This window comes from Anolis sagrei, chromosome 3 (genome assembly GCF_037176765.1).
Source record: "Anolis sagrei isolate rAnoSag1 chromosome 3, rAnoSag1.mat, whole genome shotgun sequence".
Lineage (NCBI taxonomy): Eukaryota > Metazoa > Chordata > Lepidosauria > Squamata > Dactyloidae > Anolis > Anolis sagrei.
This window is the reverse complement of record NC_090023.1, coordinates 175,331,751-175,352,893: the sequence shown is the minus strand read 5'-3', so window position 1 is coordinate 175,352,893 and position 21,143 is coordinate 175,331,751. Positions and strand designations below refer to the sequence as shown.

The 21,143-nt window shown below is 41.1% G+C and overlaps 1 protein-coding gene across 3 annotated transcripts in view; it reads left to right on the top strand.

Moving 5' to 3' along the window:
* Positions 1-21,143, top strand: part of PALD1 (phosphatase domain containing paladin 1) — a 220,233-nt gene that overhangs the window by 181,189 nt on the left and 17,901 nt on the right. For all 3 annotated transcript variants that reach the window (XM_067465697.1, XM_067465695.1, XM_067465696.1), the window contains exon 19: positions 9,918-10,073. In XM_067465697.1, coding sequence (XP_067321798.1) covers positions 9,918-10,073 — 156 coding nt within the window. The remainder of the gene's footprint in view (positions 1-9,917; positions 10,074-21,143) is intronic.

Below are 21,143 nucleotides of genomic sequence, written 5' to 3'. Positions count from 1 at the left end.
AACAGAAAATACTGGAAAGGTTTGGTGGGCAGTGTCCTTTGGTTTTGGAGTTGTAGTTCACTTACATCCAGAGATCACTGTGGACTCAAACAATGATGGATCTGGACCAAACTCTACACAATCTCGATCTGCCCAAATGTGAACACTGGTGGAGTTTGGGGAAAATAGAATCTTGACATTTGGGAGTTGTAGTTGCGGGGATTTATAGTTCACCTACAATCACAGAGCATTCTGAATTCCATCAATGATAGAATTGGGCCAACCCTCCCACACAAAACCCCCATGTGGGCCACAGCAACGTGTGGCAGGGGACAGTTAGTTTGATAATAAAAACAAATGAAATGAAAGTCTATCAAACCATTAAAATATGAGTATATGATGAGCAATTAATAAAATGTAAGTTATGAAAGTGAGGCACTCCAGGCAGTGCAGTGGGTTAAATCACTGAGCTGCTGAACTTGTTGACCGAAAGATGGCAGGTTCATATCCGGGAAGCGGCATGAGCTCCTGCTGTTAGCCCCACCTTCTGTTCAAACACAAGAAGCTCGGCCTGTTGTTGAACATAGAGAAAACTAAAGTGCTCTTCCAGTAGTCACCAGCCAATCCCTCTCCAATGCCAGAAATACAGCTTAATGGTGTGACATTAGAAAATGTTGACAATTTCTGCTACCTTGGCAGCCACCTCTCCACAAAAGTCAACATTGACACTGAAATACAACACCGCCTGAGCTCTGCAAGTGCAGCTTTTTTCTGAATGAAGCACAGAGTGTTTGAGGACTGGGACATCCGTAGGGATACCAAGGTGCTTATTTATAAAGCTATTGTCCTCCCAACCCTGCTATATTCCTATGAGATGTGGACTGTCTACAGATGTCACATGCAACTCCTAGAACGACTCCATCAGTGTTACCTCTGAAAAAGGAGCCCCTGGTGGCGCAGTGGGTTAAACCCCTGTGCTGGCAGGACTGAAGACCAACAGGTCGCAGGTTCAAATCCAGGGAGAGGCAGATGAGCTCCCTCTATCAGCTCCAGCTCCTCATGCGGGGACATGAGAGAAGCCTCCCACAAGGATGATAGAAACATCAAATCATCCGGGTGTCCCCTGGGCAACGTCCTTGCAGACGGCTAATTCTCTCACACCAGAAGCGACTTGCAGTTTCTCAAGTCGCTCCTGACACGACAAAAAAAAAAAAAAACCTCCGAAAAATCCTGCAAATCTCTTGGGAAGACAAACGGACAAATGTCAGCATCCTGGAAGAAGCAAAGACCACCAGCATTGAAGCGATGGTCCTCCGCCATCAACTCCACTGGACCGGCCATGTTGTCTGGATGCCCGACCACCATCTCTCAAAGGAGTTGCTCTACTCTGAACTCAAGAACGGAAAACGGAATATTGGCAGACAGGAAAAGAGATTTAAAGATGGGCTCAAAGCCAACCTTAAAAACTCTGGCATAGACACTGAGAACTGGGAAGCCGTGGTCCTTGACTGTTCCAGCTGGAGGTCAGCTGTGACCAGCAGTGCTGTAGAATTTGAAGGGTCATGGATGGAGGGTGAAAGAGAGAAATGTGTCAAGATGAAGGCCCATCAAGCCAACTCCAACCAGGACTGCTTTCCACCTGGAAACCAATGCACTCCCTGTGGGAGAAGATGCAGATCAAGACTAGGGCTTCACAGTCACCTACAGACCCACCACCAGTACACCAATCTTGGAAGACAATCCTACTCGGACAACGAGGGATTGCCTAAGCAAGTTCGAAAACATGCAAATGTGAGTAGATTAATAGGTACCGCTTCAGCGGGAAGGTAACTGCGTTCCATGCAGCCATGCTGGCCACATGACCTTGGAGGTGTCTACGGACAACGCCGGCTCTTTGGCTTAGAAATGGAGAACAGCACCAACCCCCAAAGTCAGACACAACTAGACTTATAGTTTACCTTTACCTAAGTTGTGAAAGCAAAACTAAAAGGTAGAAATATAAAATGTCGACTGAATGATTGCTAACTAGACGTTAACTTAGAGTACAATTCCATTGAAAAGGGTTTTTGTGGCTGCACATTTGTCTCCACATCTGGAGAATTCAGGCTTGAGGAGCAAGATGCGGTTCACTGTATTAGTTTGCTGCAATTTGTAAAAGCAGTATCTTGATAACTTGAAAGTAGTTGTTCTTTATACGCATGTTGAAAGGTATGACTTAAAAGCCAGACAAAACTTAGACACATTGTGGAGGAAAGAGGAAACAGATGCTTGAAACAACAAGAAGAAGAAAAAACACAGATCAGGTTGCTACAAATATATATATATATATATATATATATATATATATATATATATAGTATTCACTTCCTTATTTATTTTGAATATATATTCTGGCAGCTATCCTGGAGATCCATTAATTTTTTCAGAAAGAGGGATCCCATAATATTTCTATTGAAGTGTGCTTAAATTCATTGCATTGCCATACTACAGTTAGGAATAGATATTTGTAAAAAATGCATATGCTGCGCGTGTGTTTAATTAGAACTAAATGTCTCTTGAACGCCTGGCTTATGACCAGTTTAGTTAGCTGTCAGCTGGCCTGTTTTCCAGCTGTGCAGAGTCTGTGTCTAAAATTGGGCCGTTCGTTGCTATTTGAAAACCTACATCTTTCAGGATTATTCTGGGCTGCATTTTTCCTCCGGTCTGCTTCACATTTATGAGCTAAAGAAAGCAGTGATTTACAATGCAAATAGTGGCATGTTGTAGATTCTGCTTTCATTAAAAGCAGGTTAATGATGGCAGAGTTTTGCCACATTTTGCTTTAATTTATTTGCTGTAATTCTTTGAATGGAATCCAAAGCAAGGCAGGGTGTGTCGAAGTTCTACCAAACTGAATAATAAAGTCATATTCATCCCACTGGGACTTCAAATACTAAATTTAAGTAAGTATTAACAAGTGTGTGCAGTGTTAAATGCAAGTTCAACAAACACTTCTTTGGTAATATATTTATGATTTTGTGATCATTATGTACTTTTTCATTTATTTACTTTGTTTTATTCCCCACTCTCCCTCCGTCATTGAGGGACTCAGAGCGGTTAACACTCGGCCGAATCTAAGACAATACAATAATAGGGTAAGGGTTTTCCCCTGACATTAAGTTCAGTCGTGTCCGACTCTGGGGTGTGGTGCTCATCTCCATTTCTAAGCCGAAGAGCCGGTGTTGTCTGTAGACACCTCCAAGGTCATGTGGCCAGCATGACTGCAAGGAGCGCTGTTGCCTTCTCTTGGTTATGATAGGATTACACCAAATGCAGAACTCAGCAGAATTATTTATTTATTTACTGTATTTGTATACTGCCTTTTTCAGCCAATTGGCGACTCAAGGCGGTTTCCAACAAATCAGGAAACATTAAACATAATAGATAAAAAACATTAAATGGTATAAGATATCACAAAAGCAATAAAAGCAACATCATCAGCATCTCATTATTCTCAAGCATTGTCCAATTCCATTGTCAGGTCATTCGATTTCCTATATTAGCTACTCTGTATTTGTAATGCTTGCTCGAATAGCCACGTTTTAACTTGCCTCCGAAACGTCAAGAGCAGTGTTTCTCAACCTTCCTATTGCCGCGACCCCTTAATACCGTTCCTCATGTTGTGGTGACCCCCAACCATAACCCTAACATTATGAATCGCCATGTAAATAATGATCTGCAGGATGTATTTTCATTCACTGGAACAAATTTGGCACAAAAAAAACGGTATGCCCAAATTTGAATACTGGTGGGATTAGCGGGGAAATTGATTCTGTCATTTGGGAGCTGTAGTTGCTGGGATTTATAGTTAACATGGAAACAAAGAGCATTCTGAACCCCACCAACAATGGAATTGAACCAAAGTTGGCACAGAGAACTCTCATGATCAACAGAAAATACTGGTAGGGTTTGGTGGGCATTGACCTTGAGTTTGGGAGTTGTAGTTCACCTACATCCAGAGAGCACTGTGGGCTCAAACAATGATGGATCTGGACCACGGATACTCAATATGCCCAAATGTGAACACTGATGGGGTTTGGGGAAAATAGACTTTGACATTTCGGAGTTGTAGATACTGGGATGTATAGTTATCTACACTCAAGGAGCGTTCTGAACCCCACCAATGATAGAATTGGGCCAAACTTCCCACACAGAACCCCCATGACCAACAGAAAATACTGTGTTTTCTGATGGTCTTTGGCGACCCCTCTGACACCCCTTCATGACCCCCTCAGGGGTCCCGACCCCCAGGTTGAGAAACACTGGTCAAGAGGGAGGGAGCAGATCTGATCTCCCTAGGGAGGGCATTCCATAGCTGAGGGGCCTCCACTGAGAAGGCCCTGTCTCTTGTCCCCGCCAAACGTGCTTGTGACAAAGGCGGGACCAAGAGCAGGGCCTCCCCAGATGATCTTAAAGTCCTCAGTGGTTCGTAAGGGGAGATACGTTTGGACAGGTAAGTTGGGCCAGAACCATTTAGGGCTTTATAGGCCAAAGCCAGCACTTTGAATTGGGCCCGGTAGCAAAAGAAATTACCTTATTTTGGCACAGAAGCAGACTCAGCATAGCTATTCTTGCAGTCTGCTTATCTGAATGTGGACACACCTTTCTCTTATGTGTGCCAGAAGTGGATTTAATTGGCTCTAAAAGGAAAGTGTGCTTTAAGGTTCAGTCTGAGAGTAGGAAAGTGCATTTCAGCTTTAGACAGGAAACCCTGCTTTGAATGGACAGGTTATTAATTCTGAGAGAGAAGAGGGAAGTGTGCATATGCCATCCTTTTTTTACCTTTTTAAGTAACATTGGAATAGCTATTAACCGTTTATCATGAGCTTTGCTTCATTGCAAAAGAAGCTCAAATAGCCTTGTGCTTTGACCAAAGTAGCAGATTTCAGCTGACTTTCCTAAAGTATTTAAGAATAAGTTATTCATTATTATTCCAGAGTAAGCCCAACGAATTCACTTACTCCCGGGCAAGTATATATAGAACTAGCGCTCCCTTGCCATGCGTTGCTGTGGACCAGTCTGTTGATCTGGAAAATAAAGTAATGAGAAAGTGTTGGTTTCCAATCTATGTAATTTCTTTCTGCTTGTGGGTAAACAGTATGTCTTGCTGTTTCTTTGTCAGCGTTGATGTGGAGAGTGTGGTTTGCCCACCCTGGAACATGCAACATATCATTGTCCTTCTTTAATGGTCCCTTTCAAATCTATGATATTATATATCTCTCTGTGTGTGAATCAGATCTATCTATCTATCTATCTATCTATCTATCGCTGGATGGCTCTTTGTCAGGAGGGCTTTGATTACATTTTCTTGCCCTGGTGAAGGGAGTTGGCTTGGATGGCCTTAAGTATTTTCTGTTGGTCTTGGGGGTTCAGAGTGGAAAGTTTGCCCTGATTCTGTCGTTCGTGGGGTTCAGAACGCTCTTTGATTGTAGGTGAACTGTGAATCCCAGTGACTACAACTCCCAAATGTCAAGGTCTATTTCCCCCAAACTCCATCTGTGTTCATATTTGGGCATATTGAGTGCTTGTGCCAAGTTAGGTCCAGATCCATCATTGTTTGAGTCCACAGTGCTCTCTGGATGTAGGTGAACTACAACTCCCAAGCTCAAGGTCAATACCCACCAAACCCTTCCAGTATTTTCTGTTGGTCATGGGAGTCCTGTGTGCTAAGTTTGGTTCAATTCCATCATTGATGGAGTTCAGAATGCTCTTTGATTGTAGGTGAACTATAAATCCCAGCAACAACAACTCTCAAATGATAAAATCATAATTTTTTGAGTGATGGTCACTCCTTGTGTTGTGAGACGTTTTGTTGCCAAATTTAGTGTGATTTTGTTCATTGGTTCTTTTGTTTTTAAGGTACTCATTATGCACAGAGCATTTTTATATACAGGGTGAGGCAGCATAACTTCCTTTTTTCAAAACTAAATAAAATGCACTGTATGAATCAGATTTTTTTTAAAAAAAATTATAATGTAGGTGCATACCTAAAGTTTTGTTTTACGTAGTTTTGAAGATCAAATTAGGTAGATGACGCCCCCCATTCTCCATTCTCCATACACTGAGTAAACCGATTTCTGGCATTTGTCATGACTCTTGCCAGCATAGCAGGCATTATGTTGGCAATTTCTTCCTGGATGTTGATCTTCAAATCTTGTAGGATCCTTGGATGGTTCACATAAACATGAGATTTCAAAAAAAAACCCCATAGAAAAAAATCACAAGGGGCCAAATCTGGAGAGCGGGTCGGCCACTCCAAATCCACTCAAAAAGTAGGCCTCAATGGCAAAAGCACGCTCCTCACTGTTCCAACGCATGATGGCGACTGAACTGTGTCAGGACAAAACTTTATACTCCCGTCTCTCGAACGAGACCACTAACGCTCCGCTACGTCTTGTATATAGATGGCAGACCTCCTATGCTACTTTAATTGCATTCTTTCCTCTAACCTTTCAGTTCCTTTCCTATTTTGGTACTTCTAGTCTATAAAGCTAAATTGCTAATTTCTACTTGTAGCAAAGTGGTTACTTAAAGATTGTTTTGAACTAGAAGATGGTTGGGTCTATGTTCATGGAGAAACCCAAAATACACCTCAAGCATTTACCTCTGTGACGGCTGTCGTGTGGTCATGACTCAACTGAGGTCATGGCTGGGACAGATGATTGCGGGGGTGAGAGAGAGGCTAATCTTTGGTTACTACAGCCTTTCAGGAATAGAAGTACTATATAAAACAATGATGCAGCTTCACGTGATGCCTGTTCTTGCCTTTTTCATTCTCATATATATAATCATATATATTTTGACAATATTTCCCCCTATTTTAGATATCTGTATGTTTAACTTAGGAAAGTATACGCATATAACCACAATTTAATGAGAGCTTGGATCACCAAATTTAAACATGCTCCCATTTTAACCACCTTTCCAAGAGCTGTTGTTGATACTCCAGGCTTGACAAATGACTTGTTCTAAAAGCTGATGGTTGTAGAAGGTTTTACGTAATGCAACCTCTCCACACAGAAGCTGCCAAAGTCATAGAGAGGTGAAGCTTGTAACTCTCCCACCAAACTACTCTAGTGATGAGGAGAATCATCTCATTGGTAGCCACCAGTAAAGCTTGGAAAATTATTTATTTGGACTACAGCAACCTGAATCTTTAAGCCAGCACAGCCAATGGCCATGTTTGCTGCAATATTCTTGGAAGTAGAGGTAGAGTTCATGCTCAGGCTACAAGTAGTCCCATTCTGTAGGGTTCTCCAACCTCAGACTATACATTTATTGAACTACTAGCTATACCCACCATGCACTGCTGTGACAAACCTTCCCTCCTTTCTTTCTCTCCTCCCTCCCTCCCTCCCTTCCTTCCTTCCTTCCTTCCTTCCTTCCTTCCTTCCTTCCTTCCTTCCTTCCTTCCCTTCTTTCCTCCCCACCTCTTTTCTTTCTCTCCTTTCTCCCTTCTTTACCTATTTTTGGACTGTAACTCCAAGCAGTTCTCCTGATTGATCTACCTACCTACTATCTATCTATTTTTATCTAATCTATATATCTTATCTATCTGGAGGATTGCTGAGGGTTGCAGTCCAGGAATGGGAAATAGGAAATATGTACGGATTGGGGTGCTCTCAAAGAAATCCAAGGAGAAACAAGCTTGCAGTGCATTTGGAGCATCCTCCTCCCCTGATGTGGGGGATGCTGGGAGCTGTCAATTTCTTGCATGCACTGTATCATCATTTAGCTTTTGGGGGAGGGAGATTTTAAGTCCCCCCCCCCCCCAAAAAAGGGTTTATGAGTGATGGAAAGGGTTTATGAGTGATGGTCAACTCGTTGGTTTTTTAGGGGTGTAGTGTCCAAATTTCGTGTCAATTCTTCTGGTGGTTTTTGAGTTATGTTAATCCCACAAATGAACATTACATTTTTATTTATATAGACTAGCTGTCCCCTGCAACGGGTTGCTGTGGCTCAGCCAGAGTTTTGCAGCTCTGGCTTCTCAAAAACAAAATATCTCTGCTTAAGAACCTCTTGTGACTGTTGCATTGTGTTCACAAGGAGATGCAGTAAGTGTTATTAATCTCTTAGATGGTTACAAAGGAAGGCCTGTCATTACTATGCCATTATTATATACTAGGCATCTCTTGCCATGCATTGCTGTGGCCCGGTCTGTGTATATGTGTTTTTTGTATGTGTATGTATGTATATATTATTTATTGGTTTGTTGATCTGGAAAATAAAGTAATTAGAAAGTGTTGGTTTCAAATATATATAATTTCTTTATGCTTGTGGGTAAACAGTATTTCTTGCTGTCTCTTTGTCAGTGTTGATGTAGAGATTGCCTGGTTTGCCCACTTTGGAACATGCAACATGGAATTGTCCTTCTTTAGGGGTCCCTTTCAAATCTATGATCCTATATCTCTCTCTGTGTGTGAATCATATATATCTATCAATATCTATGGATGGATGGCTCTTTGTCAGGAGGGCTTTGATTATCTTTTCTTGCCCTGGTGAAGGAGGTTGGACTGAATGGCCTTAAGTATGGGGGTTCAGTGTGGGAAGTTTGCCCCAGTTCTGTCATTGGTGGGGTTCAGAACCCAAATGTCAAGGTCTATTTCCCCCAAACTCCATCTGTGTTCATATTTGGACATATGGAATATTCGTTCATCAATGTTGGTCGAGATCCATAATTGTTTGAGTCCAATATCTATGGATGGATGGCTCTCTGGATGTAGGTGAACTGCAATTCCCAAACTCATGGTCAATGCCCACCAAACCCTTCTAGTGTTTTCTGTTGGTCATGGGAGACCTGTGTGCCATGTTTGGTTCAATTCCATCATTGGTGGAGTTCAGAATGCTCTTTGATTGTAGGTGAAATATAAATCCACTTGCAGCCTTTCCACAACTGCTTTGTAGTTTACAAGTGTAAAGAACCTTCGCCACTGGTAATGAAGCTGCCACCCAATTGTAGAGAGACGCTACCAACTAGTGAGGAAGCGCCTAGGTTTAGGAGAGAAGAGCCACTGATTTGTAAAAGGCTCTGGTATTCAAGGCTCTGTTTGTGTTGTGAGGTAATTTTGGTAGAATGGGTGCACAGAACGTAAAATTAATGGAGATGAGGCTGTTTTAAAAACCAAAGAGAACAAGTTTATTTTTAAACAAAGCGTATGCTTGGCAAATACTTGATGGTTACATGTAACTTGGTTGCGATACAATTCAGACTTTCGATGTTACAACTTATGAACTCTTGCTGTGGTGAAGCGCTTTATTAACCAGTGTTCCCTGCAATGAATAGTCTCTCTGTTTGATCTATACTTGATCAAATCACAGATCTCCAGTCTTCCCCCGACTAGCGATCCTAACAAGCCTCTGTTAGTTCTTTCTAACTAAAGCAACTAACAAGGTTTTCCCCTTCAGCTTCCTAGCTGAAGAAATCTCTACTATTCACGAACACTAAAACCTGACTCTTCACTTCTTCACTCCTCAGAGTCTAAAACTGACTCTGCTGCTCTCTCGGAGTCTCCCCTCGGACTCTGCTGCTCTCTCAGAGTCTCCCCCCTGACTGACTCTAACTGTCACTTTTTTTTAAAACCTTTTCTCTCTAAGCTCCTCCCACCTCCTCTTCTGCCTCGTTTCCATGGTAACACATTTCTCACAGCTAGGCCGCTCCAGCCTTAGGGCAACCAATGCAAACATAAATACAGTTATAAGCATATTATTATAAACACTTCTGTACAACAAGTAATTTAACTGTAAGCATACATTTTATCAGAAGAAGCTCAGCTATTAAAGACCCTGTATCAAAAGGGGCATTTGTGTTAGGTTTTTTGATATGTTGATAAAATACAAGGAACATGGCCTTCATAATTTGCAGGATGATTTGTGTTCTTATGCTACCTTATTTATTTCAGGGGAAAGCAGCTAAGGATGAGAAGGAGATGCGAACATTGAACCTAAGGAGCCTGCAGTACTTGGAACGATATATCTATCTCATCCTCTTCAATGCGTATCTTCACTTGGAGAAAAAGGACTCTTGGCAGAGACCTTTCAGCATCTGGATGCAAGAGGTAAACACCAACTACTTTCAACAAACTTTGACATCAGGAAACTTGCCTTTCATTGTTGTTTTTACTAAGAGTTTTAAAGCTGGGGTTGAACAGTGAAGGTGGAGAAGTATGAAAAAAAATATAGCCCAGTTTATTATCTTGATTATGCTCACAGGTATACTTTGCATGTTGAGCTCAACTCACAACCCACAAATTGCTGGCTATCATTAACATTTCTTTTATTACGAAACTATTGGTGTTCAGGGTATTATAGAGCACATGCAAAGGAGGAATCCGCTAACATAAACACTGAGTACTTGTGTTGTCTACCAGCAACATAAACTAACACATTCTGTGCAGTTTCTAAATATTCTGATTGTGTTTCCTTGTTTTTAAAACTTCCTGAATATTTACTTAGCTTTTGCTGCTGAATTGCCATTATTTTTTAAAAATATTTGTAATCATGATGTCTCTCTTCCACAAAATGGAATTCCTTTCTATAGAATAGCTACTGAGAGTATCAATTTTATTATAACTCCACCACTTAGGCTACAAAATGCTGTGGGTTCTCTTTATGACCAGTATTGCACATCCCTTGTTTAAATTCAGTGGGGCAGTTTTGCAGCTCTGGCTTCTCAAAAACAAAATATCTCTGCTTAAGAACCTCTTGTGACTGTTGCATTGTGTTCACAAGGAGATGCAGTAAGTGTTATTAATCTCTTAGATGGTTACAAAGGAAGGCCTGTCATTACTATGCCATTATTATATACTAGGCATCTCCTGCCATGCATTGCTGTGGCCCGGTCTGTGTATATGTGTTTTTTGTATGTGTATGTATGTATATATTATTTATTGGTTTGTTTACAGTATTTATATACCGCTTTTTTCACCCCTGGAGGGACTCAAAGCGGTTTACACAAAAATAACAGCAACATTCAATGCCTTACATACGTAAACCAGAACTCAAGTCAACAACATATAACTAGCATAAAATCAATAGGACACTTCACCATAAGATAAAAGGGCATTTAAAACACAAAATATAAGAATTAAAACACCTAATAAAAGGATTAAAATCACATTATCCAGAAGTATTTTAGCTATTTGTTTCAAAGATAATTTTTAATGACAGAAGGAAAAAACACCATGTTGTTGACAAAACATTCTTAGGTTTCTTTTGAATTTTTCAAGGCAATGAGGCTCTGATACAATAGATCTAGGAGATATTTGCATCGGGATTTCTAGAAAATTAAGATCCTGACTCAGGTATATATGTGGTTTTGTGCATGTGTTGTAATGTATTTTTAATTTTTTTTGACTTTTCAAGTCTTTTCTGCTGTGTTTTTCAGTATTTTTTTTTATGAGTAACTAGCTTGGGGACCCTGCGATGCCCAGGTTATTTGAGAAGGCATTGTTTGTTTTGTGAAGTTTGGTAATATCAATTTGGTAATGTGTAATGCTATTTATTAGGGAAAAAACAGTCGTTCTTTTTTGTTTTTTAATTAATGCTCCCATTAGAAAATGCATAATGATGTGGGTGAACTACAATTTCCAGAATCGTTGGTCAGTCATTCCCAAACCCTGCCATTACTTAAAGTTGGCCATGTTGGATGTGTGTGCCAAGTTTGGTCCAGATCCGACAGCAGCTGGATTAAGTGATATCTAGGTAAGAGTGAACTACAACTCCCAGATTCCCACGGCAATCACCCCCAAGCTCAGCCAGTACAATTGGCCATGTTGGTTCTGTGTGCCAAGTTTGGTCCAGATCCATCGCTGGCTGAGTTCACTGTTCTCTGGATAAGGGTGAACTACAACTCTCAGGGTAATCACCCCTAAACTCTGCGAGTATGGACAATTGCGGTCCCTAAGATATAAATGAGGCGGTCCCTAAGATATAAAGGTCCTTGGCCATTTTGAGCTCTAAATGTCAGGATCAGTATCTTGTAAGAGATCCGATGTTCTATTGGTAGCTAATTACCACAAATCTATTTAGCAACAATGTTCATTGTTTATAGCAGAGTCTGCAGAAAATGCTTCAGTTGTACTGTTTGAACATAGGTTCTGTGGGTTTGTTCTTAAGTTGAATTTATACGTAAGTTGGAACAACTACATTTTTAAGTTTAAATCCAGCCACGCACACACAGAGAGAGACAAACTTGGGATAGCATAGAGAAGGGTTTGTTTTGCTGTCTGTGCCCCTGTTCAGAAGATTTCACTTCACTTTCTGTCACTGTGATAACTGGATTTTGAAAAAATTGTCTTGTTGTCTCACCCTTGTTCTTAACTATGAATGCTTGTAACTCATGGACTGCTGGTGCTTCATAAAAAGAAAAATCAGCCTGTTTAGCAAGTCTTGATTTATTTACTGATTTACTTTCGGTAAATGTTTGATTTTATACCCATTTATATACCTGCATATCTGAGGTCAGGTAAAATTTCTCAGATGGAAAGGGGTCACAAGTGGAAAAGGTTTAAGAAACCCTTTCTATGCAGCCTATGGGAATAGAATTTCAAACTCTTCTCTTGCTAACATCCTTGTTCTTGCACTCTAGTTTCAAAAGTTGCTCATAGCTGTTGTTCACCCAGCTGTTTCAAGGAGTCTTCATAGGAAACTAAGAACCAGCATGCCACCCCCAGTCTTTGGGTCACATCTTTCACCAGTCTTAGTTTTTGAGTTAGATGTGGGCGAGGCTCTCTTGCCACTGCATTCTTTTCAGAATGCATTCCCACGAAAAACAGCTGTTTTCTTATTTGGGGTGGGTCCACTATTTATTTATTTATTTATTTATTTATTTAGTCATTTTTGGCAGAGGACAAAACTCATCTAGGTTAACTAGCCACTGGCTCCTTGCCCAAGGCTTCAGCAGCTGTGGACAAACAGGGAACAGGCCTGGCACAGGGAAGCAGCTGGTTTTGGGATGTGAAATATTTGGGAAAAGTGATGGGGGAATTATTGGTAAAGTTATGGTTCCATCTTCTTCTTGCCTAGAACCAGCATTTGGTAAAGTCACATTTTGGATGATACCCCACAGCATGGTGTTCTCAAACTTTTAAAGCCGTGGGGCCCTTTTTTAAAGAAACATTTCTCATGCAGCCCCAGGAAACTTTTAGACGCAGGGATCGCATTCCATTTAAAAATTTGGCAGATGGGCTGAGCCAGTGGTAGATGGATGAAGAATGTTTGTGTGGACTAATTGAAAAAAGCATGAACAAATTGGGTTGTTGTAGGTTTTTCCAGGCTATATGGCCATGTTCTAGAGGCATTTTCTCCTGACGTTTCGCCTGCATCTATGGCAAGCATCCTCAGAGGTAGTGAGGTCTGTTGGAAGTAGGAAAATGTTTTGTGAGGTCTGTTGGAAGTGGGAAAAATGGTTTATATATCTGTGGAATGACCAGAGTGGGACAAAGGACTTTTGTCTGCTGCAGCTAGGTGTGAATGCTTCAACTGACCATCTTGATTAGCATTTAATGGCTTGGAAGTGCCTGCAGGGAAACTTTTGTTGAGAGTGATTTTATGTGCCTGATTGTTTACTCTCTGTTGTTTTGCTGTTGTAATTTTTGAGTTTTTTAATACTAGTAGCCAGATTTTGTTCATTTTCATGGTTTCTTCCTTTCTGTTGAAATTGTCCACATGCTTGTGTATTTCAATGGCTTCTCTGTGTAGTCTGACATGGTGGTTGTGAGAGTGGTCCAGCATTTCTGTGTTCTCAAATAATATGCTGTGTCCAGGTTGGTTCATCAAATGCTCTGCTATGGCTGACTTCTCTGGTTGAAGTAGGGTAAGAAAAGAAGCACCATTAAAGCCTTGGCAGACTCTGCAAAAAGAATCTGCGAACCCCACCTCCTCCAAGATGAACTGAACCACCTCAACTGGGCTCTACAGGCCAATGGATACTCCACCTCAGACATCAGAAGAGCTGCAAGACCAAGAACATGCCAAGAGAGTAAAGATGAAGATCCACCCAGAGGAAAAGTGTTCTTGCCATACATCAAGGGAACCACTGACCGCATTGGGAAGCTGATATGGAAACACAACATACAAACCACCTACAGACCCAACAAGAAAATCCAACAAATGCTACATTCAGCAAAGGACATGAGGGATCCTCTCACTTCTGCAGGAATCTACCGTGTACCATGCAGCTGTGGACAAGTCTACATGGGGACCACCAAACGCAGCATGGCCCAAACACGAATCAAGGAACATGAAAGGCACTGCAGACTAATTCAACCAGAGAAGTCAGCCATAGCAGGGCACCTGATGAACCAACCTGGACACAGCATATTATTTGAGAACACAGAAATGCTGGACCACTCTCACAACCACCATGTCAGACTACACAGAGAAGCCATTGAAATCCACAAACATGTGGACAATTTCAACAGAAAGGAAGAAACCATGAAAATGAACAAAATCTGGCTACCAGTATTAAAAAAACTCAAAAATTACAACAGCAAAACAACAGAGAGTAAACAATCAGGCACATAAAATCACTCTCAACAAAAGTTTCCCCGCAGGCACTTCCAAGCCATTAAATGCTAATCAAGGTGGTCAGTTGAAACATTCACACCTAGCTCAAGCAGACAAAAGTCCTTTGTCCCACCCTGGTCATTCCACAGATATATAAAGCATTTTTTCCTACTTCCAACAGGCCTCACTACCTCTGAGGATGCTTGCCATAGATGCAGGCGAAACGTCAGGAGAAAATGCCTCTAGAACATGGCCCTATAGCCCAGAAAAACCTACAACCACCCAGTGATTCCGGCCATGAAAGCCTTCGACAATACATGAACAAATTCCTATGCACACAGCACATTTATTGATTGTAGTGCAGAAAGAAAGAAAGAACAATACACTATTTAAAATGTTTTGTATGTTTTAATGTTTTGTATGTTTTATTTATTGTGCATTTAATTTTAATTTTTTAACTTAAGTGTATTTTAACTGTTTGCTGTTCAAAGGCATTGAATATTTGCCATATGCAAAGCTGCCTTGAGTTCCCTTTGGGGTAGAGCAGTGTTTCTCAACTTGGGGGTCGGGACCCCTAGGGGGGTCACAAGTGGGTGTCAGAGGGGTCACCAAGGACCACCGGAAAAGACAGTATTTTCTCTTGGTCATGGGGGTTCTGTACGGGAAGTTTGGCCCAAATCTATCGTTAGTGAGGTTCAGAATGCTCTTTGATTGTATGTGAACCAAAAAATCCCAGCAACTACAATTCCCAAATGTCAAGGTATATTTTCCCAAAACTCCACCAGTGTTTACATTTGGGCATATTGAGTATTTATGCCAAGTTTGGTCCAGATCTATCATTGCTTAAGTCCACAGTGGCCCCTGAATGTAGGTGAACTACAACGCCAAAACTCAAGGTCAATGCCACCAAACCTTCCAGGATTTTCTGTTGGTCATTGGAATTCCGTGCTCCAAGTTTGGTTCAATTCTTTCGTTGGTGGAGTTTAGAATGCTCTTTGATTGTAGGTTAACTATAAATCCCAGCAACTCCAACTCCCAAATGACAAAATCAGTCCCTGCCCCGCAATCCCACCAGTATTCAAATTTGGACGTGTCAGGTATTTCTGCCAAATTTGGTTCAGTGGATGAAAATGCATCATGCATATCAGATATTTACATTACGATTCATAACAGTAGCAAAATTACAGTTATGAAGTAGCAACGAAAATAATTTTATGGTTGGGGGTCACAACCACAACATGAGGAACTGTATTAAGGGGTCACGGCATTAGGAAGGTTGAGAACCACTGGGGTAGAGAAAGGCAGGATACAAATAGAGTAAATAAAAAAAATGAAGAACATTTTTAACCAACATAAACTTAACAGTATTTCAGTGGAAGACCCCAGGGGCCATCCAGTCCAACTCCATTCTGCCATGCAGGAAAAGCACAGTCAAAGCACCCCCAACATGTGGCTGTTATTATTATTATTATTATTAATAATAATAATAATAATTTTAATGACACAAAAACACAGTATGTCACAGCAAATGAGATCTATATGCTGGATTTCGTATCACAAAATCACAAGTTGAACACTTCCCAAGCGTCTAGGACTGTGTGATGTATTTTCGAATGATGTGCGCAGATCCAAGTAAGGTGGCCTTTTGCAGTTGACAGATCATGATTTTGTCAATGTTTATTGTTTCCAAATGCTGGCTGACATCTTTTGGCATGGCTCCCAGTGTGCTGATGACCACTGGGATCACCTGCACTGATTTATGCCAGAGCCTTTGCAGTTCGGTTTTGATAACTTCTGATAACTTCTGAGTTTTTCCTGTTGTTTTTCCTCAATGCAACTGTCACCTGGTATGGTGACATCAATGATCCAATTTTTTTTATTTTCCATAATTGTGATAACTGGTGCATTGTGTTCCAAAACTTTGTCAATCTGGATTCGAAAGTCCCACAGTATTTTTGCGTGTTCATTTTCCACGACTTTTGCGGGTTTATGATCCCACCAATTCTTTACTGCTGGCAGGTGGTACTTGTGACATAAGTTCCAGTGAATCATTTGGGCCACAGAGTTGTGTATTTGTTTGTAGTCTGTCTGTGTGATTTTCTTGTAGCAGCTGAGGAGTTGAACCATGGTTTTACCATTTTCCTTGCACAGTCTGCATTTTGGGTCATCTGTTGATTTTTCAATCCTGGCCTTAATTGCACTGGTTCTGATGGCTTGCTCCTGGGCTGCAAGAATCAGGCCTTCTGTCTCCTTCTTCAGGGTTCCATTCATGAGTCATAAGCAGGTCTTCTCCTTGTCAATTTTTCCTTCAATGTTCTCAAGGAACTGCCCATGTAAGGCTTTGTTGTGCCAGCTGTCAACTCTGGCTTGGAGTGCAGTTTTCTTGTACTGACTCTTTGTCTGCTGTGCTTTGAGAAGTTTCCAATTATTGACTTCAATTAAAGCAGGTTCTTGGCTTTCCTTGACATATTCTGCCAGGGCGTGTTTTTCTTCTTCAACTGCTTGTTTGACTTGTAAGAGTCCTCTGCCACCAGACTTTCTAGGCAGATAGAGCCGGTCAACATCACTGCGAGGATGTAATGAATTATGAATGGTCATGAGTTTTCTTGTTTTTCTGTCCAAATGGTCCAGTTCTGCCTGTGTCCAGTTTATGATGCCAGCAGTATATCTTATGGCCATTATTATTATTATTATTATTATTATTATTATTATTATTATTGCTTTATCTTCCAAAGGGGGATTCAAAGCTGCTTGACATAAAAGCATCCAACCTCTGCTTAATGATAAGTATTAGTAGTAGTATTAATGTGTTCCGCGTGAAAGCTAAGGAACAGATCATCTACGTGACTAAGTGAAGTGATGATGATGATGATGATGATGATGATAATAATAATAATAATAATAGCAATACCAATGGCCATCCAGTCCTACCCCATTTTGCCATGCAGGAAAAGCACAATCAAAGCACTCACAACAGATGGCCACCCAGTATTTGTAACAACAACAACAACAACAAAAGTAACCCCAGGTGCCATCCAATCCAACCCCATTCTGCTATGCTGGAAAAGCACTCAAAGCACTTCCAACAGATGGTCATCCAACCTCCGCTTAATGATAAGTAGTGGTGGTGGTAGTAGTAGTAGTAGTAGTAATAATAATAATAATAATAATAATAATAGCAACCTAAGGGCTCAGCGGAGCACAGTTTAATAACCGCTGCCCCACAGAATTGGCAGACGATTCTGGAAAGGAACTCTTAAAGCTATATCTGGAATTTGTAGGGCTTGGACTGCTTGAGGGGAAGCTGCCAAAGTTCCCCTCCTACAAACTCGGGTCAAAATGACCAGCCAAGTACCCCTCATTTCTGCTATTGGATATCCTTCCAAAGTCCACAACTCTTTATTCTAGGATCATGTGCATAAAAGGTCTCCTGCTGCCAATTTGCAATGATTTGTATTTGGTATCTGCTTCAGTGGTTCTGGGCGTAAGATACTGTGTTTACATTAGATTTTCTGTAGCATATAGTCATGCCTTAGAGATTAAAAGCATGGTCTTCACTTCTGCTAAGAATAGAAGTTGACCTCAAATAAGCATTTATTAACTGGAAAATGTCCAAAGTGTATATGCAGCCCCTTAATATATTGTTTGTTTGAATTGCTCTGCCAAGTATAAAATGGGAGATTAGCACGTGCTCATATTTTGCTAAAGATCTGGAGAAACAGTAAAATTTTCCTCTCCTCTTGGCAAAAAAAGGCATGGAAACGCGACTTTCCATGCTATATAGTTACATGCATGTTGTGAAAAGTTACTGTTCACTTGGTGGTAGCAATGCATATTGGCTGGTGTACCACAATGGTAAGTAGCTATGTTTTAAACGGGGAAGAAAACCAATATGTATCTTGTTGTACAAGAGAAAGAATGGAAAATCATTTAATGACCTTGCTATCTATGTGTGTTTTTGGCTGGAAAAGTGAAAAGGAAAAAAAACCCACACTTGTTGTTTTGGTATTTGTTCAATAACCCCCAAAACAAACATCAATTGTGACTATTAACTTTTCAATATTAGAATCATAGAATCATAGAATCAAAGAGTTGGAAGAGACCTCATGGGCCATCCAGTCCAACCCCCTGCCAAGAAGCAGGAATATTGCATTCAAATCACCCCTGACAAATGGCCATCCAGCCTCTGCTTAAAAGCTTCCAAAGAAGGAGCCTCCACCACACTCCGGGGCAGAGAGTTCCACTGCTGAACGGCTCTCACAGTCAGGAAGTTCTTCCTCGTGTTCAGATGGAATCTCCTCTCTTGTAGTTTGAAGCCATTGTTCCGCGTCCTAGTCTCCAAGGAAGCAGAAAACAAGCTTGCCCCCTCCTCCCTGTGGCTTCCTCTCACATATTTATACATGGCTATCATATCTCCTCTCAGCCTTCTCTTCTTCAGGCTAAACATGCCCAGTTCCCTAAGCCGCTCCTCATAGGGCTTGTTCTCCAGACCCTTGATCATTTTAGTCACCCTCCTCTGGACACATTCCAGCTTGTCAATATCTCTCTTGAATTGTGGTGCCCAGAATTGGACACAATATTCCAGATGTGGTCTAACCAAAGCAGAATAGAGGGGTAGCATTACTTCCTTAGATCTAGACACTATGCTCCTATTGATGCAGGCCAAAATCCCATTGGCTTTTTTTTGCCGCCACATCACATTGTTGGCTCATGTTTAACTTGTTGTCCACGAGGACTCCAAGATCTTTTTCACACGTACTGCTCTCGAGCCAGGCGTCACCCATTCTGTATCTTTGCATTTCATTTTTTCTGCCAAAGTGGAGTATCTTGCATTTGTCACTGTTGAACTTCATTTTGTTAGTTTTGGCCCATCTCTCTAATCTGTCAAGATCGTTTTGAATTCTGCTCCTGTCCTCTGGACTATTGGCTATCCCTCCCAATTTGGTGTCGTCTGCAAACTTGATAATCATACCTTCTAGCCCTTCATCTAAGTCATTAATAAAGATGTTGAACAGGACCGGGCCCAGGACGGAACCCTGCGGCACTCCACTTGTCACTTCTTTCCAAGATGAAGAGGAAGCATTAGTGAGCACTCTCTGTGTTCGTCCACTTAACCAATTACAGATCCACCTCACCGTAGTTTTGCCTAGCCCACATTGGACTAGTTTCCTTGCCAGAAGGTCATGGGGGACCTTGTCGAAGGCCTTACTGAAATCCAGGTACGCTACATCCACGGCATTCCCCGCATCTACCCAGCTTGTAGCTCTATTGAAGAAAGAGATCGGATTAGTCTGGCATGACTTGTTTTTGATAAATCCATTCTCGTTAAAAGATGAGGAAATTAGTAAAAATTATTTACTGTCCAAATGGTAATTTAAGAATTCACAAGGTTTATTAAACAGGTCAATTTTCCTTTTTACAAAGTACAGCTAAAGCATTTTCTGCAGAGTACACTGTAAACACTGCATATTGTTGCTAATAGATTTGTGGTAATGAGTAGCATTCAGAAACTTTTTACTATTGCCAAATTTTTCATGACCCCAACATTTGGGGCTGGGCTCCACAGTTTAAGAAGCAATAGCCTAGACCATGGATGCCACAAGTGTCACAGAAAGAAGGATTTTTAGAATGTCTTGACATGAGGACCTATTTATTTATTTAGTTATTTATTTATCTCCAAGATTTGTACCCTGACCTTTTCAACCCCCAAAGGGGGACTCAGGGCAACTTACATCAGCAACAATTTGATGCTAGCACAAAATACATACATAATAAATCACAACATTATACATTAAATAAAACCATTAAGGTAAAAATACATTTAAAAACAATATTAGCAACCATGTAGCCAAATCCAATCCAATTCAGCTTCCAAAGACGATGAATTGAATTGGATTTGGCTACATGGTTACTAATAATGTTTTTTAGAAATGAAAATAATTTTATGTTTGGGGGTCACCACAACATGAGAAACTATATTAAGGGGTTGCAGCATTAGGAAATTTGAGAAACGCTGCCTTAGAATGAATCATTCAGGGAAACAGTAACTGAGGAGCCTTCTGATCTTTTCCTTGTTGTTGTTCATTCGTTCAGTCGTTTCCGACTCTTTGTGACCTCATGGACCAGTCCATGCCAGAGCTCCCTGTTGGCCGTCACCACCCCCAGCTCCTTCAAGGTCAATCCAGTCACTTCAAGGATGCCATTCATCCATCTTGCCCTTGGTTGGCCCCTCTTCCTTTTTCCTTCCATTTTCCCCAGCATCATTGTCTTCTCTAAGTTTTCCTTTCTTCTCATGGTGTGGCCAAAGTACGTCATCTTTGCCTCTAATATCCTTCCCTCCAACGAGCAGTCGGGCTTTATTTCGTGAAGTATGGACTGGTTGGATCTTCTTGCTGTCCAAGGTACTCTCAGAACTTTCCTCCAACACCACAGTTCAAAAGCGTCTATCAGCCTTCCCTATGGTCCAGCTCTCACATCCATAGGTGACTATGGGGAGTACCATTGCTTTAACTATGGGGATCTCCATTGCCAGTGTGGTGTCTCTACTCTTCACTATTTTATCAAGATTGGACATTGCTCTCCTCCCAAGAAGTAAGTGTGTCCTGATTTTCTGGCTGCAG